The following is a 25,113-nucleotide window of genomic DNA, read 5'->3' on the forward strand; positions in this document are numbered from 1 at the left end:
CCAGAGGAGTCAGGATGGCAAGTCGGCCTCCCACGGTTAAAAAAACCTAAAAAACAACAACAACAACAACAAAACCCAAACAAACAAACGAAAAACACCAACCAAGGTTAAAAATTAGGAAGACTTTTTTTTACTGTGAGGGTAGTGAGACACGGGCCCAGGGTCCCCAGGAAAGTTGTGCGATGCCCCAACCGTGGCAGTGTTCAAAGCCAGGCTGGATGGGGACTTGAGCATCCTCTAGGGCCTTGTGTTCCCACTGCTGGCCGAGGGTGTTGTTACAAGCTCATCTTTCAGGTCCGTTCCAAGCCCTTAACGTTCTATGGTGCTGTGAAGACCTCCCATTCCCAGCCGTGCACGTCGGCAGCGCCGGGAACGAGAGCGGGCGGGGCCGGGCCGTGGCGCTGCCGCCCCGCCCCGGGGAGTTCGGGCCATGCGGGGGCCGGCGCTGCCGCTCGCCCGCCGCGCCGGGGCCGCGCTGGGGCCGGGCCGGGCAGCCTGGGACACTCCGGCACAGGTGAGCCGGGGCCGGGTGGGCCGGGGCCGGGTGGGCCGGGGCCGGAAGCGCGGCGGGAGCGCCCCGGCCGCTTCCTGCGCGGGCCGTGCGAGCGGAAAGAGCGCGGCCGGCCCCGTTCGCTCTCCCCGCGTCCCTGCTCCCCACCCCCGAGCGTCCCGTGGATTTCTGTACCTCCTGCGGGAAGCTGCTCCGCCGCGGAGAGAATTCCCGGCCCCACAGCCGCCCCTGGTGCCCGGAGCCCCGTCCCTGCGGTTCTGCCGCCCGCCCGCCGCCGTCTCTGTGCCGCGTTGGGACGGGTCGGCTGCTGGGTGCCCTTAGGGAGGGAAATTCACTGTTTACCTTTGGGGGTTGCTTAGAAACCAAAAGCTTTTTCCCTACCTTTCGTAGGTTAAACTCCATCAGAGCCCCAGGAACCACTGGATTATCAGCACAGTGGATATGGAGAGGTATTCATTAACAAGCCGAGCAGGCAGGAAGAGTGTACTCTCGCTTAACTCCTTTGCTCTCTGAAATTTTTATTACATTTTGGTCGCATACAGATGCAGTCTTAATATTTAAGCATCCTGATATCACTGATACCAAGTTGATGTAATTAGTAAAATGTCTCTTATTAATTCTAGTGAGAACTAGGGCGGGTTTAATTTGGCTTTACTACTTTTCTTTTTTCTTCCTTTCTCTGAAGCTGGAAAACAAAACAAAAGGGAAACTCCAGAAGCAGATTTGTCAGGTGGTTCTGGATCACTTTGAGAAGCAGTACACGGCAGAACTGGGAGATGCATGGAGCAGTGTCAGGTCTGTGGCTTTGGGGAGATGGGGAGGGAAGGGCAGAGGTAAGGAACTGAATTAGTAGTGACACATATGGCAAAGGCTGTCACTTAATTTGGGTCTTGATCACACAGCTGCTAAAGAGCTTCATTATTAAAAAACAAAAAGCATAGATGCATAGCATTAGTTTAATTGAATCAACTTAAAAGCTCTTAGGTTGGTTCAATGTTTTTCTGCTTTAGGCAGTGAATACTCCTGAGGAATATTTTTTGACACTAAATGAAAAATTACTAAGAGGAATTCAGACAGAAAATCCATGTAAGAAAGGCCTGAAAGAGCAAACTGAAATACAAACAAGCATGTTTCTATCACATACCACTGCTGCCTGACTGTCTTCCAGGAATATCTATTGATTTAAGTTTTACTGGCCCAATGTTTGCGGAACATGAAATGTAAAAAAGAACACTTGTAAAAATGGCATTTCAGTGTTGGCTGGAATGAGCATTGCAAAGCCATTGTGTGTGTGATTATTTTTGTTGTTTACAATTAATATTACAGTTACTCTTTGTCCCTAGGGAAGTACTTTGTAGTCAGGAAGAGCATCATGCTTCAACATTTATATCTCCTATGTAAAATAAGAAAAATTGAGAATGTCCTGTTTCAGAAGAAATTGGCGTTTTAAATGCAATGATTAGAAAAAAACAGTGTCTTGGTTTCCTGTTAAAATTATTTTCCTGGGTACTTCTCTAACCAAAATTAGTAATTTCTGATTACACCAGGACCAGCCAATTGTGAGATTGTAAATAAAGGCTTCCTGCACTATTTTATTTGATGAGTAGTTGAATGTCTTTTCCTTTTTGCACCCTAGAGACGTGCTGACCTCGCCGTGGTGCTGGCAGCACGCCCTGCTGCTGAACAGGTTCAGCCGGTGCCCTGGCCTGGAGAGCAGCCTGGCTGAGCAGGGATATCATCCTGCCTTTCCAGCAGCTCTGCCCTACCTCCCAGCAGCCTTCAGGTGTTACATCAGGCCAGCTCCTGGGAGATTCCCTGCCCAGAAACACCAGCCTGGCAAACTGAAGGAATATTACCTGCTCAATGCTGCCTCGCTGCTGCCCGTGCTGGCCTTGGAGGTGAAGGATGGGGAAGATGTTCTGGATCTCTGTGCTGCACCAGGGGGGAAATCTGTAGCTATTCTGCAGTGTGCCTGTCCAGGTAATGGGGCCAGGTGCTGGTGGAGGAAAAAAACCCCAACAACAGTTTGTATTCCAAGTAGTTCCATGCTGTTTAATAAGATTTTTATGAAGTCTGTTTGCCTAAAAGAGGATTAAAAATGCAGTCCTTACTTTAACATAGGTTACTGCAGAGTGACAGGCAAAAGTGGGGTAGCTCTGTGGGCTTTTTCCTCGCTGTTACTTCTCCAGAAGTTACTTAAAGCCATGTCAATTTCTTGGCTCAGGGATGTAAATAATCTGCAATCTTAGAATACTTGTCCCTTTTTTTACTTTTTATTTTGTTCTTTTCCTCTACTGTCTCTTTTGTTAGTGCTGTGCAAATATTACAGGTAAGTTTAAGTGTGCTGATGTAAAACAGAGCATAAGAAGTGAAATGTGCCAGATCTGGGCAAAAGGAGAAGGTAAGGAATTGGTTGGAGAAGGATTCTGAGATAATCACAGTGTTTAGAAGGCAGCAGCAAGCAGCAGCTTGGACCAGGGAGTTAAAGCAAGCTGGGATTGCTGTTCCCAAGTTTATTTGTTGGCTTGGATAATAATTGTTTTGAACTGTTCACACCACCTTGTGCTCCTGCTGATGAGACCATTACTGTAACCACCTGCACCAGCTGATTACAACTGGCTTTCCCTCTCTTCTAGAGGAATGAGGTGATGCTAATGAAGTAAATTAAATAGGAGTTGTCCTTTCAAAAGGTTTAGGGAAAACGAAACAACAAATCAACTTTTCTGTCCTCTGGCTTCTTCTGAAGAGACCAAACTGCTGCTGAGAATGTAAAATGGGAGGGATTTGATTCTTAATAAACCTCAGTGAATGCTAAGGTGTACCTTAAGATACTCAGAACTGATGCATTATTTATTTAAAAGGCAATTTAATAAAATGAGGCATGCTCTTCATTTAGATGGTGGCTCAAGGAGCCCAGGAAGGCACTCACTCTTTGGAGATGGGTCATGGTTAAAGCTTGTTTTACTGTGGAATTCTATTGCTACAGAAGGATTTGCAAGGAAATATTTGGGGTTTGCTCTGTAGGAGCATGTTGACATTTATTTTGGTTTACAAAAATTCAATGGTATTCTAAAAAGTGCAGTAACACAGGCACGTAAGGTATAAACTCCATGGTAGTCATGGCAATGCAGTAGAACTTCTGAAATGGGTCTAACTCCTTATAGTTGTAAAAACAAAACAGGAAAAAATCATAAAGACATCTCTTTGGGTGTTTACTTCTTTTTTTTTTGTTTGTTTTTTATTAATTTTCTAAGGTCATTTTCACTGTAATGAATATGATGATTTGAGGTCGAGGTGGTTGGAGCAGACAATAGAATCCTTCATCCCAGATGCTTTGATTAACTTGGTAATGGTCTCGAAACTGGATGGTAGAAAGATTGGAGATCTTCAGCCTGAATCTTATGACAAGGTGACATTATTACTGGTAAATTATATTTCCACATTCTGAGTCTTTTTTTTCCTATGCTGCTCTATTTTTCATTTTCTCTTTTTTTTTTTTCCTGGCCCCCCACAAAAATACCTGACTTATAAAGGGGAACAGAGTCACGTACAGGATTTGTAGAGTTTCAGGAAATACTTTGTGAAGCCTGTCATGCATTTATTCCTGTGTTGGGTGATGTTACCCTTTAAGCCTTAGGAGTGAATTCTGAAGACTTTGTAGCTGTAATTTTTGCATGATATGTAATTAGGAGGGGGAGGGGAACAGGAGGGAACTACTCAGGTAGAGCTTACTTTGGTAGCACTGATTTCTTACCTCCTGCTAACACCATAAAATCATCTCAAAATAGTAATGGGATTATTTCACCCCTAAAAATGGAAAGTGAAAAGGGTATTTCTTAATATTTGCAAAAGAAAATTGAATAGATTTTGGCACATGGTGTTCAAAAAGTGACCATCTTTGTTGTGAATTGTCTTATTGATTTTATTAATTGATTAGGTATTGGTTGATGCTCCTTGTTCAAATGACAGAAGTTGGCTCTTCTCTGCTGACCCTCAGCAAGCTGTGCTCAGGCTCATGCAAAGGAAGGAGTTGTCCTCTCTGCAATTCCAGCTCCTAAGGTGAGAAGTGCAAAAAGTTAAAGGAACTTCTTATAATTAATAAAAATTACATGGGGGCAAGATTTGTCATGGTTCAATAAACAAACCCAGGGTTTCTCCTCTGAAAATAATAATAATGTCAGGAATATGTGGTTGTGATGCTGTTTAGAACAATCAGTGGGTCTGAGATGATGTGGAAATCTGTGTGGGTGATATCAGCAGCAGGGCTTTGGTCCTCTTAACTCACTTAATTCACAGAAATGTCCATTTGCAGGTGACTCACAACAGTCTGGTATGAAATCAAAATATTTTAGGTGGACACAGCTAAAATGGGTTTAGATACATTCCTTATTGACTGTTTGTAGCACAGAAAGGCTCCCAGTCCTGACAGGGTAGAAAAAGTAAAGGAATGTGAAGTTTGGGGGTGAAAGAGAAGATTGTTTATTTTTGAGAACATCCCCCCAGTAATCCAAAGCAAGGCTGTCATGTATAACTGCACAGTTTTTCTCATGGGGGAAAAAAAAGAGTGACTTCTCAATAAAACCTTCTAAACTTGAGTGGTATTTGTGCAGTGACTGTCATGCCTGAAGTCCATCTGTCAAAGCAAATTGAGGGGAAAATAACATATTATAGAAAAGAAAAAGAAACTTTTTATGGGAAGTTCCCACTGCAGTTCAAGACAGTTTTGCATGACTTCCAGTTGAAAAAGGCCTGGCAGAAGCCTGTGATTTATAACAGAAATATGAGGATCTTATTGCTGTAATGCATCATGTCATCCATTTCCTGTGAAGAAATCAATCACATTTAAAACACTGACCTGTTTCAGTTTTCCCTTTTCAATATCTGACATAGAAAATCCAATTTGTGAACCCGTAGCAAAAGGAAGCATACATCATGCAGAGAAATTTTGAGAATTTGCATAAATCATTCCACATTGTAATCCTGGAGAATTCATGACAGCAGAAACCTTGTTTTTTAAAAAAATATACATTCCTGTCAGCCCAAATCAGATTTAATTGAATTATTCCTAAATAGACAGAGAACTTTCTGTTGAAAATATTCTTTACTTTAGCAACAGTAATAAGAATTTGTAAAGACAAAATACCTTTGCTATATAAATTGTAGTAAAAGAATGGTGATTTCCATTTTATTGCTCAGCATAAGTCTGAGTACTTGTGTAGATTGACCAGTCTGTTGTGATGTGCACTGGATTTTTGTTTGCCTTTTAAAATATTTTGGAGCCTATGAAATAAGTAGCTACTTTCAAGAGTTAGATATTATAAGGGTTATTGGTTAAAATACTTGAAGTATAGCTGCCCACTGGCTGGTTATTGTTCTTTTTACCTGATCACTTTAGGATGAATTCCCATTTCTAAAGGCATTTCAGATCCCATGTGAAAGGAGAAAAAGGAAATGATAAAGCAAGATCAGAAAAGGCTGAATGTTTCATGACAAGTGCATTAGAACTAAAATTGTGGGATGCTCCCCTATTCAAGCCTCTGCTTTACGACTAGAGTGCATAATTATAAATAATTTTAAAAATTGGGTTTGAATCCCTTCTCCAGTACTTCCAGTAATATTCAGGAGGGCTGAGCCTCCATGAATCCAGCTGTACTGCTTTTTAAATGAGCCAGCTCATGCAGGGCTCTCTCTGGTTCATTGGTCCAGATCTCCTGGTGCTTTATGCTCCCACGTGTTCCTGACCTTGGTTCCTGTGTCTGTAAACAAAAACAATTGTCAGGCTGAATCCCGGCAGGTTTGTGGAGAGTATTGTGAGAAATACATTGAAAGAGCATGGAGAGACAGGACCAGGGGGAATGGCTTCAGACTGAGAGGGAGTGGGTTTAGATGGGATATTAGGATAAAAATTCTTGACTGTGAGGGAGGTGAGGCCCTGGCACAGGATGCCCAGGGAAGCTGTGGCTGCCTCTGGATCCCTGGAAGTGTCCAACGCCAGGTTGGACGGAGCTTGGAGCAACCTGGGATAGTGGAAGGTGTCCCTGCCCATGGCAGAGGGTGGGACTGGATGAGCTTTAAGGTCCCTTCTAACCCAAACCATCCTGGGATTCTGTGAAACACTCTGTGATTTGAAGGTGAAGCTTGAAGGTCCAAACACTATTTCAATTTATCAGGAGGATTAAGTGTAAGGGTAACGTAAAAATGAGAAGAATAGAACTCGGCTTTGCATTTCATTTTTATTTCTTTCAAGCAACACTCGGCCTAAAATTTGAGATTCTCCTTAATTAAGGAAATGCTTCACTTGTAATCTGTTTTTATGGATCTGCTTAGGGGGAAGTGGGAACATCAAAGAGGGAAGTTAAGGAAGGAAAAGTAGGGTTTGCAATACAATGTAATTAATTAAGCACATAGAGGCTTCAAAGAATGAAGATCTGGAAGAAACTGATGCAGCAGTCTTTCTCCTGCAGCCTGCATAAAATCTGAAATGTAAATAAGTGATATAAATGCTGAACAGCAAATGTTCTGAGCAATGAGGGCACCACTGATTTGATGGAAATTGAGATTGTAATGATTGCTCGTACCCAAACCAAAGCATCCCTGCTGAGTGCTCTAATCCAAAAACACATTGCAAATCTTGTTATTATTTGGAGTGTTCATGCAGAAAACAAATTGCAAAGTAAAAAAAAGGAATATCATTTCCTGATGCTAAATGCTAACACAAAATACAGTGGTTCCCAAAAGCAAATTTACCAATGTTACCAGTTCTCAGAGAGAAATTAGATTTTGGGCTAAGCTTGAATGCCCAATTACGTAGTGGTTAAACTGTTATGGATGTTGTAATTATTCTTAGACTGGTTTCTGCAGCTGAAAGGAGCTTGTGTTAGGGCTCAGCAGAAAAGAAATCCAACAAAATACTATTTAGAAAACTCAGCAAAGGCATTCAGACTGCTGGAACTCTTCTATGCACAACATCTCTGAGTAATTAAGCAGCTCTGTATTTTCACTGAATTGTGGAATTTTCTGCAGGAGAGGAATTGCGTGCTCTTAGTTGGGCTTTTTTGTGGTTGTAGAGTGAAGGCAAAATTGTGCTTATAAATATAAAATCATATATTTAGCATATGTCACCAATGTTCCATTTCTGCTGTGAGGAGTAAATTGTGCGGAGAATTGCTTCATCACACTGTTTTTCAGCTCTTCCCCTGGCATCTTTCCCTTTGCTCCTCTGTAGATGTCCAGTTAATCCTCTTATTGTCCAAAACCATCTCATCAATTAGCTCCACTGGGAATTTTTGAGAATTCCAACTGTTGGACCAACAGATCTGCTGTGGGTTTTGTGGATGATAGGATTGTTTAGCAGCTTTCTGTCTTACAAAAGCTGAATATTTTGTGTGTTTGTGCTGTGCCATTCCCCAAAACACTTTTGGTTCTGTTGGAGATTTTAAATGGTTGGTTGGAATTTCTTCACAAAGAGTGACAGCTGTGGCCACTGCTGTGGCTCCAGGTGTTCCATCAGAGGTGTTAAAGTGTTTCTGTTTTTAAGTGTAGCAGCACCCTGTAAATAACATGGATCAAGCCCCTTAGGATATGTTGCAAAGCCAAGCTTATTGAATGTATAAATAACTATGAATAAACGAATAAGCTGCTCAGCAGTTTTTTGGGATCACATATTTTAATTCAGACACAAATTTTGCTTTAATTCCACCTTCAGTCCTTTCTCTGTGTGTTTCACAAGCTATGAGGATAACCACTAACCCTGAAGTTGTGTGGCAGGGTTTGTAGTGGGTTTCAAAGGTCTTTCATTCCCCCTTCTGGGATGTCTCATATCCCTGTTTTAACAGGATAAGTATTTCGGAAGTCACCATGCATTGGAGGACAAAGATCAATAATTCTAGCTGAACGTTTGCTCTTTGCTTTAGAATAATTTAGAATTATTTGCTGTAGATTTGTTGCTTATCAGGATTTTCAGGACAAATTTTGGCTAGCGTAGAACAGAGGGGGTTTTTTTGGATTTGTGGGTTTTGGTTGTTTAGTTGAGAGGTTTTTGATACCTGTCTCTCCTTTTATTTATGATTCAGTTTAGTGCTGAAAAAAGCAGTTGACTTTCATGATTCTCCTGTTATTCTGAGCTGCAATGTTTCTCCACAGGAGCAAAGTTTACTTAGAGAGGAGCAGAGGGAGTGCTTGAACTACTGTCACTGCCCATCATAAAGTATTAAAAAAAATTGGTATTTTGACACTGCAGGAGTTTCTTTATCATTTTGACCAGGTTTGAAGAAATAAAAGCAAAACCTGTAACATGCAGGTCATATTACCACAAAGTATCTGGACTTCTGTGAGAGGCAAAAGGTAATGTAGATATTTTAAGTCAATAAAAAGAATAGAATTGGCATTTTTTATTCTGATGAGACATTATCTTGCCTATTGAGCAGAAATATGTTGTAGTTGCCAAAAGATGGCACTGTTGAAGTGTTGTTTTAAAATGTGTCATCTTTGCACTTTAATACTGAAAATGGTTGAACGATTAACATAATTAATTCTGCCCCTTCCCATGGTGTGCAACATAAACCCAAGCACAGGAGGATAGGCTGGAAATGCAGGTGCTACCTATAGTATGAAATATATATTTTTGTGTCTGCCCGTTTTTAAAAGGATCTTTGAGACGCCAAGACTTTTAGAATGAAAAAAGTCATCCTATTATGTCTCATTTTCTGTAAATGGGAAAAATCCTGTTTAGTTCCTGGCTAACTACATTTTAGTTGCATGTAACAGTTTTTTGGGTTTGGAATTGTCGTGTGGCTCTAGCATAACCTTTTGTTCCCTGAGATATTAAACAGTAATGCTGTTTTGTTTTCCCTAATTTAGTAAATATTGAGAATTTTTTTAAAGAAGGAGCTTTAAAATAATATATTTCTTTAAAAAGTCTGTTCCAGTACTTCTGTAATAGAGGGAGTTAGGATAGATTAATGTATCTGTTGTACCTCTGACCTCTACAGTACAATATGGACTTGTACCCAGAGACACACCCTGCAAAAATATAAAGTACTTTAAAATTTTTTTTGTTAGTGCTGTAAAACCTTATTTAGAATGAGGAGGGGAGCAATCTGCATGTGTTAATTTGTTTTACAGAACTTGTTGAATGAGATGGACAGAAAGAGGCTCCAGAAAAAGTTTCCAGGACTTCTGATGTGTGTTCTGATATATCTTCATGTGAAGCATGAAACCTTGCAGTATTAGTGGCTCTAAACATGTAAAATTCATTACAGGAAACATATATACCTGAAATAAAATTATGAAATTAAGGATAAGTAGATCTTTATTTCAGCTGGAAGTTTTAGCTCTTTAGTAAACACAAATGTCATATGTACCGCTAAGAGAAAAATAACTGCAGATTAACTGCCTCTAAATAATGTGGGGGTTTTTTAAACAGGGCATTGTAATGAGAGCAAGGTGAAAAAAATGTTTTAGCATCCTGTCAAAGCATTCTAGAATTGAAGCCCATTTTTGAGAGTCACAAAGGAACAAGCACCGAATTCCTTCAGCTGAGCATCGATAATTAAGATTCCCAATGGAAGAGAAATCTTAATTCCTAGATGGTGGAGTTACAGTAGGATTAAGTTTTGCTTCATCTCCAACCTGCCCCTTGGATGAGCTTGTTTCCCTCCAGTGATTTACAGAGGAAGTTTCTTAAATGTATTTGAACAATTCACTGATGAGCAAATCCTCTCATTAATGAATTCTCCGTGATGCTGATGACGAGAGGACCAAACTCCCTGGCTCTGCTTGCCCAGCTCAGTGTCACCCTGTGTGACTTTGAGCCCAGCACTTCCACACTTGGAGTTTTGCAGCTCCCTGCAGGTTTATCAGAAGCCAAGCACGGCTTAATCAGGGCTGGCGGGCATTGACTTTGAGCCCAGGGACTGAAACAACTGTTGCTGCACTTGACAAGATGGATAGATACATTGATTAACCTTGCTGCCTGAAGTCATTCTCCTCAGATATTTTAATTCAGGGTTTAAGTTCAAAATAAAGAGAACTGCCCTGAGCAGGCTGACCTTTCTGGGTCATGGGCCAGTGAAGATTCACAGGCTGAGGTTTAGACATGGGGGTTTTGAGGTGAGATTTTCAAGTTTTCCTTCAGAGGCCTGTGCTGCTCTTTCCTCTGATGGACTCAGTTGGAGGAGCATGGTGCCCTTGAAAATGTTGTCTGAAGGAGTTGTTGCCTTCTGTATGGGAAGAAAAAGACATTTAGCAAGTGTCCAGGCTTTTAACCCTGTAAAGTGTAGCTACAGCTACTTTTTGGTATATAGCTTTATCTTTTACCTTTCCCACTCTTACATGGTAAAAGAATTTTCTCTCTTCTCTAAATGCTTACTTAGTACCTATCTTAGAAGTAGGAAAGTGGTTGCCATTATCTGCTTCTAGGAGTAAAATTCTCAGGTCTGCTAAAAGTACATCTCAATTGTTACATTAAAGCATTTCCAAGCTCGCTGGCTGCCCTCAGGGCTTGGCACTCGTGCATGCATGGAAAAGGTGTAGCTGGCAGGGGTAGGTCTGTCAAAAATGAGTTATATAGCTGGATTCTGATAAAAATGTGAAGATCAGCTCGACTTTTTGAGAGCCCATTTAGACTTCAGCTCTGTTCTCTTTGAGTTCTAATGTGAAAGATAAAAGCAAGATCTAATACATGGGAGGAAGAAGGTGCTTTTGAATTTCCCCAAATGGGTGTGAGGCCAAGAGACAGTGGGGTCAAAGAGACATCAGGGTCTCTTGCTGGTTTGTTGTTCATGAGAAGGGAGGGTTGCACAAGCCTGCTTTGCTTTAATTTAGCAGTTAATTCCATATTTCTGGGTGCACTGTGGTTCCTCAGGCCAAGAGCAGCAGCATGAGCCCCACCCTTTTAAATGGGCAGCTGCTGACAAGGAAAGGAGCTGGAGAGAAGGCGGGACAGCTTTTGGGGACAGAAACGCTGCTTTTGGAGCCCTCTATGGAGTAAATATGTGTTGGGATGCCAGCATGAATATCTGGAGCCAGGCATTTAAATGCCTGCTGGTAAGTGCAGAATTTTAGAAGATGAGAGCTGGGAGGGATGTCAGGGTTCCTCCTGCTCTCTTTGACTGTCTCAAGGTGGCAGTGTGAATGTTGTGCTCTACCAAGCTGTGGCAGGAACATTCTCAAACATTTCTGTAGGCTTTGAAAAGCTACTTGGGGTGTGAGATAACCTTGTAGGTTTAATTAATTAATAGGTTTAACTTAATTTCAGAGTATCCTCGAATGAGTGCACTAGGCCCAGTTAAACTGAAAATATTTAGGCTACCTAAGTGCACTGTAACCTGGTTTTGGCTATAACAGGCTGAATTTGGAATTGCTCCCTCACTAAGGTTATATATGCTCGCTCTCCGTGTTTTTCCTGAAGATTGATGCAACAGAGGCATTTAACACATATTTTTTTTCTTAGAGCACCATCACTTGAGAGAGCTCTGTCCTTTTATGCTGAGTAAAATTGGAAAATCATAGACTTCAGTGAAATATGTACTTTGCTTGCTGATTACCTTAACCAAGGCTCATAGAAGAATTGGGCAAGGGAATGTGTGGACTGCCAAGAGAAGTAGATTTGGTATAATACAGGAGTTTTCACCTGGTCTTATCACTGTCTGAAGCAGTCATTTGTCCTGGTGTTCCAATATTATTTTGGGCAGGATTTTCAGAGCAGCTTTGATCTGTGATCAGCTTTGATCCTGTTTGTGCTGAAGCTTTTCTTTATTGATTCTTTTGCCAAAAAGTCCCAATTCTGTTAAAAGGGTTTATCTTCCCCCCCCTTGTATTTTCTTCTTTCCTTTCTTAACTGTTTTTGGTCAGATACCACTCATGGGAAGTCCTCAGCTTTCTGGAAGATTGCTATTTCCATGGCATTGTCTTTGTTTATCTAGACCTGGAATCAGAATTTCTGCCTTTGGGGACTGCTCACCTCATCTGGTTTGAGGAGATGGTTGTTTCTTTTTCTTTGCTTTTCTTCTTTTTATTTGTCCCAGGATATTTTTTTCCTGGGGGGTGTGAGCACAGTATTGTCAGTAATATCTACAAATCTCTGATTATTCAGTGTCATTTACACCATTCACCTGTTCTGATTTTCTTGTTATTAAACAAAGGGAATCTTACTGAGGGAACAATTATATTTAACGTGATATTTGCCTGTAGTATCTGTTTGAATACCAGCTTACAATTCAGTCTTTGAGCCAAAAATGGCTCAGAAATGTATGATTTAATGGGATTTATCTTCAGACAGTGTTTTAATAGCAAATGAGCCTTTTGTGTAGCTTCCTCTTTTAGAAATGGTGGTGGTGCAAGATTTTTGATTTATCTTCTTACTCCCTTAATTTGCAGCAGGTGAATATGGTTTGCATATCTTATTTCTATCCACTCATAGGTTATATTTATGTGTCTGAATAAGGACTTGGCATATCTGCTGTACTGGGAAATAAGCAGTTTATTTAAACTCAGTTTCAGTGGTAAAGTGATAAAGAAGAACCTCTGTTCCCTCCACCTGCCAGTAGTTGTGAAGCTTTCAGGCTTTAAGCCACTATTTTGCCTTTAGTCAAAATTTGTCAACATGTTAATAAGTGAAGGGTACATAAACAAACAATATATGATCCTTAGGAAAACAGGTTGAAAAGCAGTGGCTCAGTGACACCCCCAAATCCTCTTACCTTGCTAAATAAGTTGCAGAATTAGCAGGAATGTTTCTAAGATTACAGCCCAGTCATGAATTCAGGCCATTACTGCAAGTGTCCATTCTGATATTTGTTCACACAAGCATCATGCCACGTCTAGCTGGCCCTTCTGATGTGAGGTAACCCATTTTGTATGCACAGTTGCAGCACTTTCACAGCAGAGCTGAGCACAGCAGTGCTTGATGTATATTCTGAATGGGTGCTGCTTTGTACTTGTCACTGGGGTGTAAAAAGTACCTTCAGCTAACTGAGAATACAATAATAAATGAGAAAGCAAAGTCGTGTTGTGGGTGGTTTCCTGAACTGTCAGTTATGTACAGTGAAGACATTTTCATAATGCTATTTTTGTCATATTTATTTATAGTCTGGATTTATAAGTCTACACATTCTCCCTCTACCAGTATGTCCCTTCTGATGTTGATTTTTTCCCCTTTTCCCTCTCTGTTGTTCTCTGCAGGTCTGCTATCAAAGCCCTGCGTCCCGGCGGGTCCTTGGTCTATTCCACGTGCACCCTGTCCAAGGCAGAAAACAGCGATGTGATCAATCTCATCCTGGACTCCTGCAGGGATGTGATGCCTGTGGATATAAGTGAGCTGGCCAGAGGTGTTTCCCAGGAATTCACTTTCCTCAGTGGAACGCAGCAGCACGAACTGCTGGTTCTCCCAGAGAAAGGGAGAGCGTGGGGTCCCATGTACGTAGCTAAATTAAAGAAAAGGTCCTCCACCTGATGCCTGTTGGTTGTTCATAAGCAGTATGTGATAAATTTATATTGATTTAAATACAGTATGTGCATATGAACATGTCCAAGGCAACTGAATTTTAAGTGTTAATAATAATTCCTGATAAAAAGAAAGGAAGAAATTTAACTTATTTTAACTTAAAATCCTGAATGTGCCTTCCAGTGTGGGCTTGTGGGCCTCTGAGAAGTCCTTAGGAAGTCAAGGGAGCTTTGTATTGTTTTCAGGGTGGTGCTTTCAAAGGGATTTGGATCCTAGAATAAGAGGCCTAATGTGGTAGAATTTTGCACTGGTTTTGGTATTTTTATTTACTAACTTGGTTCTAATACAGTATGTTTTTAAATAAAATGGTTTTCAGTGGTCTGAAGTCATGGAAATCCTGCTTTCTCTCTAAACACATCTAGAAATCTGTGTTTCTGTAGGAACTGATTTGGACGTAGTGTCATCTTAGGTGCTGCAAGCACTGGCAGAACAGGTTTCATATTTGCTAAGTTGTTTACTGGTTAAAAGCTGTCTTTTGTTTACAGATGCAAAGGTCAGCAGGTAGATCAACACCAGGTTTTTTTTATTATTTATTGATAGTCTTCTATTTTTGAGCTTGCAAAAATGAGTTGAAAGAATAATGGTGTGTATATTACAGCCTATGCTTGTCTTGAAGCAAAGTGGAACCCTTTCATCCCCAAGGGTTCTTTCCCAGGTGGAAGGTTATAATCACTGTTTTTAAAAATGTTGTTTTGAAGAACAGATGTAGATGAGTTGCACTTGTGGACATGGGGGTGTGTGACACTGCACATTTATTAATTTCATAGAATCAGGATGGTTTGCCTTGGAAGGGACCTTGAAAAGCATCCAGTTCCAGTTTTCTTGCTGTGGACAGGGACACCTTCCACTAGACCAGGTTGCAAAGTCCCATCCAACCTTAAACACTGGGGTTGGAGTATCCACACCTTCTCTGGGCAACCTGTTCCAGTGTCTCATTGCCCTCACTGTAAAAAAGAATTTCTTTTTAATATCAAATCCAAATCTGCCTTCCTTCACTTTGAAAACATTTAGTATATTTTATGTGTATGTTACACAGTTTGCCCTCAGAACACTGCTGTACCTTCTGGTGAGGCAAACAAATGCATCAGAGGTTCTGAAACCTCACTCTTTGCTGTGTGAGCTTTCACAAAGTTATCCTTTCCCCTGCTTTGGGATGAAAAATGTTTGTGGTGGCCCTGTAGTATTAAATTATCAGCAGTGTCTCTGAAAACTTGAGAGGCTGTAAAGTTCTTGCAATTTGAGTATGCAGATGATCCTGTGTTCCTGTGAAAAGGATCTGTCCCAGGAACATGAAATGTAATACCCACATTTGGAGTCATGTCAGGCTACTGGATGAAATAACTGTACCTTTGTCAAAATGCTTCCCATCAGTTTCATTTGCCCTGTGGAAATTGAAGTGGAAAGGCAAGAATGTAACTTGCTCAGGGATGGAATTGAAATATGTGCTTGAATTGGATGGGTGAGGAGGACATGGACTGGATAATCACGGGAAGAACAAAGGGACCCTTGAGCTGAGCTTCTCTCAGCCTCAGCAAATGGGCAAATCTCTGTGAGCTGCATTAGACCTGAACCCTGCAGCAAGGCCCCCTGGTGTGTCTAAAAGCTGCACTGAGTTCTGCATAACCCTTTGCTGATCTCCTGGAGTCCCTTTCCAACTAGTCTAAAAATGCACCAACAACGAAGGTAAAAACAAGACTAATTAATAAGGGATACTTACTTTGGTTTGTACTTGATGACTTCTGTTCCAGAGTGCTGTGGAGTTTTTTGGTTTTTTCTTTTGTTCTAATCAGTTCTGGCTGGTGACAGGAATTTGCTGAGCACGTGTGGAAGGAGAAGGGAAAAGCAGAAAGGACGGAGGCAGGCCTGTAGAGGTGAGGGGCAAAGCTTGCACATGTTGGGAAGTAGTGTCCACCCAAAGGCACTTCTTGAAAAGGCTTCGTGTCCGTTCAGGGATCTCTTGGATGCTTCTGACTTATGCTCCCCTTCATTACAAGGCTGCAACATTTTCCCATTTTACACCTTTTTTTTTTTTTTTTTTTTTTGCCAGGGCATTGTAATTTAGTTCCTTGTCATGTCCTTCCTCCTCTTTCCTGAGCAATGCTGATGGAGATGGGGAGGAAAACAAGTCAGCCTTTCTATCACAGAGGAAATTGCAGCCCCAAGCAAGATGAGGGCAGGGAAATGACCATTTCTCTTGCATTGGAGAGTCCCAGAGAAATCTTCACGATCTCTAATGAAACTGTCCACAGCTGTATGCATAGCACACACCAGTGCCAGCACCTCAGAGGCCACAGAGAGCTCTGGAGTTCAGCTGCTCTCGTGCTTTTCTGCCATTCCCTTTTCCAGTATATAAAAAGTCACTTCCCTGTTTCAGGGGGGTCAGCACAATAAGAAACTGGAAAGAAAGCCTTATCTAAAGGCAATTTCAGTATTTACCAAATTTTATCCTTTATTCAGTGGCATCTGACACAGTTCAATTATGGCTTGTCAAAAGCATTCTCCACTGTGGGCTAGAGTGGAAAAACAGATTACACAATGTCTGTGGACTGATGCACCTGACCAGGGGACTAATGAACTCTTGGCTTTCTTAGTAAGAGAAGGTGAAACACATTGTAAGGGGTAAAATGAAAAGATCAGGACTGGTGGGTGAAACATGTGAAATACTGGAGAAGAGACTCTGTGGCTTTTATCATGGTAGAGCAGCAGTGCTGCAGCCTGTTCAGGAAATGCTCTGTGAGTGGAGAGAGGAGAGAATGGTGGGAGAGCCACAGGTACCTGTGCTGTGCTGGGCTGGGAGGATCCCCTTACTTCATTTGACTGTCTTAGAAGGAGAATTGAGGACAGCAGTCATGAAAACTGTAGTGGGATTGCTTTAAATTTGCAGGGTCTTTAAATTAGCTATAAGCATTTGAATCAAATGTGTCTTCCTGTTTCTTGCCAAACAAATGGCTGTATTGGTAGGTGCTCCTGTCAGAAAAACTGGTTTGGTGGGAGGAAAATTGGAGAATCAGACCTGGCTGGAGTAGAATATGGCTTACTTCTAAGCTGGCATAACTTCATGCAGTATTGGCTATAAATGTTGCAGGGGAAATGGGAACAGCACATCCTGGTAGTCTCTTAACTTCCAGGGAAAAGTGAAACTTGGAGTTCTCAGTTTGCCGAACTTGGATCAGAGCACACAGGGCACAGTCAGTCCCTGGTCACAGCTTTTAGATGTAGCCCCACCACATGATTCCTGACTAAAGATAGGTTTTTATGAGATAGATCACAGCAATCATGAAACGCTTGTCAGAAAATGATTTTTTCCTTTTCTGATCTTCCTGCCTGCATCCTATGACTTGAGGTCAAGGTCTAATGGCCTTGGAAGTTTTGATTTTCTAGTAGTTGTACGTAGTTTTCAACAGAGGCAAGCACCATAGAGCTTCCACGCCTCCGTTTCAAAAATGTTCTCTGTGGTACCAGAACAAAATGCCTGGATCAAAAAGTCACAGCTGCTCTCGAGAGAAAGAGATGGAACATAAAGCTGGGTTTCGTGTCAGCCTTTGTGCTCCACTGAGGAATTTCTGCTCCCTACAGCTGTGTCCAAGGTGGTTCTTCACATCAGTGTTTTGTGCTGCTTCACTCTGAGATGGCCCTTTGCACGGTCACCACTGTGTCATGGTGATGTGACCCTTGGTGGCCTCAGAGGAAATAGAAATGCATCTGCTGCCCTAAAGCCACTGGTAATAATCCTATAGTGAGAAGTGCTGCAAATGCTGCAGAACCCTTCCATTAAAGAAGACAGAAGCACTACAAGGCAGCTCAGGAATCCAGATTTGAATGGAGCCAGCACTTCAGCTGGTCAGTGACATTCTCACCTTGTTCTTTCCAAAATGAAGCTTCCCTGACGTAAGGCTTTCATCTTTAATAACTGCAAGCATTTGGCCTGACCTCACTTCTGGCAAGGCCAGTCAAATAAAGCAGTCAAAATAGAGAAAAGGCTATTTACACACAGTGTCAGAGCAGATCTTACAGCTGTCCACAAGGGGTTTAGGTTTAAGTTGCTGTGTCTCAGTCCCCTGTGCTGCTCTTGGATAATTCTTGTTCAGCAGCATCTGTGTTGGGGAAGGGCCCTGACACGATTCCTGCTGATTCTCCCTGTCTCCAGTCACTTCTTTTGCTGCTGGGAAGAGCCTTAGAGTCACATATCTTCAGTGAGAATCCATGAATAACTTTCAAACCACCTTTTGATGTAATTTGGCAAAACTTCTCTCTCAGAATAGGTGTTCTTGTAGCACCTTAACCTGCTTGAGGTCCCTTGAGGTGAAGGTGCCTCAAAACATAGCACATCTTTTAGATCTATTTTTTCCTCTTTAATGTACTGGGTCCTTATTAAACACCCTGCCCTAAAAAATAGAGGGGACTGGCACTCTCTGCCCTAACCAAAAGAGGGTAAAGCCCAGAAGTATGGTAAGGCAGTAGGGAGAGGGTGGGCAAGGTGCAAATGAAAGTAACAACAGAATGGTGGCTTCCTTTTTTAATAATTTCAGCCTCATTGAGAACCATCTCACCACTAACAAATGAGCAACTCCTCCTGCCTGCATTTCGATGTGGTGGGCCATGAAAAGCAGGGAAAAATGTAACTGATAAAGTTCTGAAGTTCTCAGAAAGTATTTTCTAATTGTCCCAAAGTGGAATAAAGTGCTAAGAGGAAATCCAGAGAGATATATATATATAGATATAGATATAGATATATATATATGTAAATATATTTAGTAGGGTGTTTTGTTTTGTTGATTTACTCTAGGAAAAATCTATCTTGTCTGCGTGTGTGATTAAGTAGCTGATGGAATAATTCTTTACAGGGAGGAAAACATGCCAGGACATTTGAGAGGTGTAAAACCAGGCTGCAGAGAGGATTAGGAAAGGTACAAGGAGGCGTAATTTTGTGTTGGCAGGAAGTAGACTTAATAGTACTTTTTTTATCTGTAATTTTTATGATTCTGTGGCTAACCAGGGAAATGTTTAATGTTCCTTGTACAGCGAGTGAAGGTAGAAGAAGGCAAATTGACATCCCCAGTACTGTTATAATTCATTCCATTACTTCAACGGGGCTTTTATATTGTCACGCCCATAAAGCGCCAGTGTGCATGCTCGGAGCCAATCCATCTTTATATACTGCTGCTGATCCCATTGAAGGCAATGGCAAAACTCCCATCAATTTTAATGGCAGTGGGATATGGCCCATTTTGTAGATATACAATGTATATTTCCTGCACACACAATTTTTCGTGTATAACGTGCCCCTCATCCGAGGTCCAGGGAGTGCTTTATAAAGTGGCGAAGTCACAGCCATTGATGTAGTCTCCAGCTGGTGAGATAATGTGATCTGTCTTCAAAACAGGATGTAAGAGTTGACATTTATCCATCTATTTTTTTAATTTATTATGGGCACAGGATGCACACAGAACGTCTCCATGTGTAGAGTACTGCCTTTGAAAAATTTGCCCAGATAAATTGTAGGAGGTAACTGTGTTAGAAATAGATGCTGCACTTGCAAGGTTAACATTATGCTACAGCACTTAAAAACTAGAAAGCATCAAAGAAAATTGAAGGCAGTATGGATCAGTGGGTTAGTACATAACACAGCAGTCTGCAGCACCAGAGGCTCAGAAAGGTCCCTTTTGAAAAGCAGCTGTTTGGATAGCAACTCACACAATCAGTGAGGTACAAACAAACGAAAAATTAATTGGATGAATGTTTTAACTCATGCTCTAATTGGGAAATAATTTGAACAGAGGTAAGGTGATTGTTTCCTGCAGAACCCACCATACTTGACCCTCTTTAAAGAAAATGCACTATGTATGAGCCATATTTTAGTGGCTGTAAACCTTGTTGGTTATGCATTTAAAGATCTGGATTCACAGCAGCTTTCAACATGTGCGTAGTGGAAATGGAATTACCGGCCAGGCTGCTGCTTTCACTCAGGGAGCTGCTTTTCCTCACCATGATGTATGCTGGAGAGCAGTACATTCCCAGTTTAGTGCAGGAGCAGGGTTTGCAGAAGACTCAAACAGGAAGTTTGCAGTGTAACTAAAACCTCTAGGATGTCGTTGTGAGTTCTGTGCTAGTGGAGAGTAAATAATTCAGTGGGCTGATGGATCACTGAGCCTTGCTGTACAACACTCAGTGCTCTCTGCACTCACAGCTCCTGCAATTGGGTTATGCAAAGACTTATGAACTCTTTGTTAGCTGGGTGTACACAGGAATATATCCAGCTTTTGTTGAAGCACCCGTGCCTCAGGCAGTGCCATGACATTGAAGAGTCCCTCTTTCTGAAGGTGTTAAGTGGCTGTGCTGCGTGGGGGTGCCACAGCAAATGAACAGACAAATGCCACCGTGCTGAAGGACAGCAGCATCGTCTCAATATACAAGCAGCCCTCTTGTATCCAGTCCCTTACAGCACTCTTGGAAAACAGCACTGATCTGAGACATGTGAATTAACTGGTTTTAGTTGGCTGGTTTTCACCATCTTGATATTTTCAGGTTTGTTTGTGTTGTTTTTTTAAATATGTAAGTAGCAGGGGTTTTGCCTTTTTTTTTTTGTTTGTTTGTTTGTTTTTATATTGCTTGAGAGGGCTTGTTTGTTTGTTTTTAATTACAGATCCAAAACTGACCTGAACTGCCAGGCTGGGATTTATATTCTTCTGTGGTTCTCAGGAGGATGCGGACCTTGAATCCAAGTGCTGAAAGCAGTTTCAGGTGGAGCCGTGTCCCAAGTGCTCAGCTGTGCACCACAGCACCATTCCTGGTACAGCACCTGTAAACCAGCACTGGGGCTTTGTGGAGGGGCTCAGGGGGGTCAGAGGTCAGTTCCTGGTTCCTTCTTCTGTTGATTTTCTTTGGCAATCTGCCTCTACTGTGATTTTTAAGAGCACTTAGTGTAGGCCTAAGTGCTATCAAAAATCCAATATTCCCATTGACTCTGAAAACAGAGTTCAGACTTACTGAAGCTCATGTGCTGTTTGCCCTCAAAGTCTCCAGGACTTCATCTGTCTTCTGATAATTATGCACACTTGTGAGTCATACAGATCTTGGAGCAGCAAAAGCCACACTTGGCCCAGTAGCATTTGCTAACTTCCACAGAATCGTGGAATCATTGAAGGTGGAAAAGACCTCCAAGGTCATGGATTCCAAACTTTGACTGAATATTGACTAAACCATAGCACTGAGTGCCACATACAGTCATTTCTTGGACACTTTCAGGGAGGGTGACTCCACCACTTCCCTGAACAATCTGTTCCAGTGCTTGACAACCCTCACAGTGAAGAAATTCTTCCTGATGTCCACCCTGAGCCTCCCCTGCTGCAATTCACACCTTTGTAAAGGTCTGTCTTGACTCCACCATTTTCAGAAGACCACTAATGTGAGAATGTATCTTCTAAGTTGTGAGGCTCTTTTGTGCACTGCTTTTGCTGAGAATGTACAATACTTTAATAGCAGAGGGTGGGCATGAAGAAAGCTTTTTACCACACTTTTTTTTTCCAGTGTACTCTCTCAAATGACAGTTTGGCAACCCACAGCAGCTGTCAGTAACCTGCAAATTATTTCTGGCCTCCCTAGCAGATGTCACAGTGGCTGTTGACAATACACTGTGATGTCCAGAGGTGAAAAAGATTAGAATATGTGGATGTTGTTAAACAAAAGTGGTATAAAATGTTGTTTCTTAGGAAAAAAAAACCAACACAAACAAATAAACAAACAAACAAAAAAAACCCCCACCAACCCCAAAGCATAGATACCTGGCCTGGCAAAAGCCTGCCTCCCTTTTTTAAAATTATTTTTTGCAGAATACAAAATGCTTTAGCTTCTGAACTCAGCTTCTTTTTAGTCTAAGATATAAGCTGCTTTTTAAAATTATTGATGCTTGACCCATGAAATAGAAAATTATGTATAAGATGGACTTTGAGCCCAGATTTCCCATGCTGGAAACAAAATACTGTAGAGTGCAACAGCTGTCTAGAAGATCTAGTAAAAAGAAATTTAAGGTAATTATAGTAATGGCTGGAACACCAATTTCTCAGTTACTTGCAGGTGTTTTCGAGTGGCAGAAAACTTTGAAAAAAGAGTCTTAAGAATATTGGGAACAAAACAACTCTGAACTTCCAGGTTTGTCCCTTTTCAGTGGTCTGAGTTGCATAAATTTGTAGCTGTGGAGCTTCTAATAACATGCAAGCAGCACATTCCTTATCATTAGAACTTGGTATGTTTTGTTTAGTCTGTTTGATTGAACCTGTTTGATTATTGATTATTTTTCATATACTTTGAATAAATTGAACATTTGGAAAGAAACAAACCTATGCTAGGGAGAAGTGTCTTAAAAATCTTAAATCTCCTAAAGTTACTTCTTTTCCCTTTTTCTTTCTGTTGAGGAAAAGAAAGCAGGAAAATTGCTGTTTCTGAAATAGGCTGTAAAAGAAGGATAATATAAAAACTTCCCAAGAAAGCACCTCCTCCATTGAATTAAAAGGGAAATGGGAACTCTCTCTCCCTCTTTCCATGATCCCTTTAGTCTGTCTGCAGGGTTCACGGTGGCTAAGTGACCCTGTCAAAGTCCTTATCACTTCCTTGGAGCCTCGGGCTTCCAAAATCGTTTCAGCACTTTGAAAACGTTCAACTTAATGTTTAAAGGGGACAAAGTTTCAGTTCCATGAGACAGCTCTTCAGGTACACAACTGCTGGTGGAGGAAAGTCTCTTTGATCTGCCACAGGGCGATTTTAATAAAAATATTGTGTAGATTTGTGTGGGAAAAGCAAAGGTACAGTTGTGTTGGAATACCTGCAACTGGTATAGACTACTTAAGAGATTATTGTTATAATGAATAAAGCAGGATTAGGCATGAATGGGGGTGAAATTTTGCAGTCCTACCTACCCATCCTATCCTATCTAATATTTTCTGGCTTTCTTCTCAGAATGGAAGAGACTTTTGTGCTCTTTGCCTGGTGAAAACAGCTGTTCAAAGTTTATGCCAGGCTTGCAAACAAGTAAAAGTTTTCTCTCTAATCCTATTTGAATTCCTGCAGCTGTAAACCTCAACTTCTGGTGTCTAGAAGAGTAATAAGTTGAATATAGATATATAAATACACATATATAGAGAGATGTATTTTGGTATGTATATTCATGACTGTATTAGAATGTAATGACACAAATGTAATTTTCACTTCAATTTCAGAGAATAAAGCAAATCCATCTTCTGTCGGTCATAGTTCTCCCACATTGCCTGCCTCAGAGAATGGGATTTGAATTTTTCCAATGAAATTAGAAAGTCATGGCCTTGGCCTGAATAGAAACAAATATTAAAAAAAATGTTTATACAGAAGATGCAAGTGTAATCCATGAGACTTCTCTGGTTGTTAATTTGTGAGCATTGTTAATTCAATAGCAATAACCTGTATTAGTGCAGCTGAGTGTCAATATTAACACATGGGATTATATGCATTAAAAAGGCTCCATTTGCCTTTTTTTCCCCCTCCTAACATGCATGATCAGTTTCAAGTATAACACTCTCAAATTTGTATTTTATTCAGCCAATCCAGATCTCATTACGTTGGACAAACACTGTACAGGAGGAAAGTGGATCACATAAATGCCCCTAATATTATTCATGATTTTTCCTACTGCAGTGGGTTGGAAATATGCCACAAATATTCTCCTATAAATTACTTTCTTTAAGTTCTGGTATTGTATTTCTGGCTGGTTTTTTTTCATTACTATTTAGAAGGTTTTGATTCATTGCTTCAGAGAAAATTGAGTGCTTTACTATTGCTGTTTGTTCTCTGATGATGCTCATCTGACCTCTTTTTTCTTTTTTTCTTTTTTTAAAGCATGCTTTGAATCAGCCAAAATTTATGATTGTTCAATACAGTTTCAGCTACTGTAGGTAATAGTTTTGACTCCCCCTTGTCTTCTGATGTAGAACTGTTTGCACACTGGTAGTTGCTGTTGGACATAGTGTTATAAAACAGCCCAAAATATGGGACTAGAAATATAGTTATTTTTTAGTACATATATAAATAATAAAAAAATAACATTATCTATTTTATATGTGAAATATATAAGTTAAAAACATATGAAGTATTGCATATGGCCCACATAGGGTCGAGGACAACTGGATTTAAGTCCTTCTTATTAATGGAAAAGCTCCAATCTTAAATTGGGCCATGCTGTAGTGTTTAACAGAAATATTATCTGTGATATTCATTCCTGTAGGATCCTTTAAGACAATTTTAAAGCAAGATTCTATCTAAAAAATTCCACAGATTTTTCACAATAATTTCAGTATAAATCCATGGCATTTCTATGGCATTTTATAGTCCCAATTACCCCTTTTTATAGGTTGACAAAACCTTCCATAAAGAAGTACAGAATCTTCTTTGTGTGTTTTGCTGAAATCCTAGAATGACCCATGGTATAAAATGCAAAAAGAAATATACTTTTGACAAGGATGGGTCTGTGTTTACTGAGCATTGCTGAATACTTGAAAAGCTCATTTGTGCCTATTAATTGAAGAATCTCTTCTGTTGGTTATGGTATGTTTACTAGGTCAATTTCTTTTCATTATTTGTTTGGGGCTTTTTTTATTCCAAGCAGGTGAAATTTTGTGTGAGTCTGGTTCGTGTGGACAAACCAAATCTCTGTGACTGAGAGGGGACTTTTAAAAGATTCCCCCAGAAATAACAAGGCCAATGTAAAATAAGCAGTGATGGAACTGGTATTTGCATTCAGATGTGGATATTCAGACATTCATTTTGGTGGTGTTTGGTATTTTTTTATTGTAATCGTAGTAGATCGGCTTTTCTGATAAAACAAATATATTGATTGGTACAAAATGGCATTAATTGGAGAAATCTGAAACATCTCTAGGGTCAGAGATATGCTGTTTATTGTTGGTGTTTATTTCTTTTGACTAGGCTGATACGTGTGTACTGGGTTTTTTGGTGTTTAAGGTATAACAGTCTTCATTTTAGTACAAAATTGCTATTGGTGCTGAGTTTCTTCATTCTATTTTCCATCTGGTCCTGGTTTTGGCTTCTCTTCACTAAAGTCATTAAAATTCTT

The 25,113-nt window shown here is 40.7% G+C and overlaps 1 protein-coding gene across 4 annotated transcripts; it reads left to right on the forward strand.

Annotated features, from left to right (window-relative positions):
- The first annotated feature begins 407 nt into the window (after window positions 1-407).
- NSUN3 (NOP2/Sun RNA methyltransferase 3) lies at window positions 408-25,113 on the forward strand. 4 transcript variants are annotated; one of them, XM_048294633.1, is made up of 7 exons: window positions 408-514; window positions 1,197-1,306; window positions 2,148-2,491; window positions 3,766-3,935; window positions 4,449-4,570; window positions 13,694-13,927; window positions 20,659-25,113. In XM_048294633.1, the coding sequence occupies exons 1-7, from the start codon at window positions 431-433 to the stop codon at window positions 20,729-20,731; spliced, it is 1,137 nt and encodes a 378-aa protein (XP_048150590.1). In that variant the 5' UTR covers window positions 408-430; the 3' UTR covers window positions 20,732-25,113. The 4 variants fall into 4 exon arrangements, with proteins under 4 accessions (XP_048150590.1, XP_048150593.1, XP_048150592.1 ...); XM_048294636.1 differs by lacking the exon at window positions 20,659-25,113 and adding an exon at window positions 8,775-8,854 and having other exon boundaries at window positions 13,694-13,763; XM_048294635.1 differs by lacking the exons at window positions 13,694-13,927; window positions 20,659-25,113 and adding exons at window positions 8,775-8,854; window positions 9,635-9,785.

Source organism: Corvus hawaiiensis, chromosome 2 (genome assembly GCF_020740725.1).
Source record: "Corvus hawaiiensis isolate bCorHaw1 chromosome 2, bCorHaw1.pri.cur, whole genome shotgun sequence".
NCBI classification, from domain to species: Eukaryota; Metazoa; Chordata; class Aves; order Passeriformes; family Corvidae; genus Corvus; species Corvus hawaiiensis.

What these genes read in the sequence shown, in the direction of transcription:
- NSUN3 (XM_048294633.1), top strand. Translation starts at nt 431, where the DNA reads ATGCGGGGGCCGGCGCTGCCGCTCGCCCGCCGCGCCGGGGCCGCGCTG. An exon ending in TCTGCAGTGTGCCTGTCCAG is followed by an intron (nt 2,492 to 3,765) that starts GTAATGGGGCCA and finishes TAATTTTCTAAG; the next exon opens with GTCATTTTCACTGTAATGAA. An exon ending in ACAAGGTGACATTATTACTG is followed by an intron (nt 3,936 to 4,448) that starts GTAAATTATATT and finishes TTAATTGATTAG; the next exon opens with GTATTGGTTGATGCTCCTTG.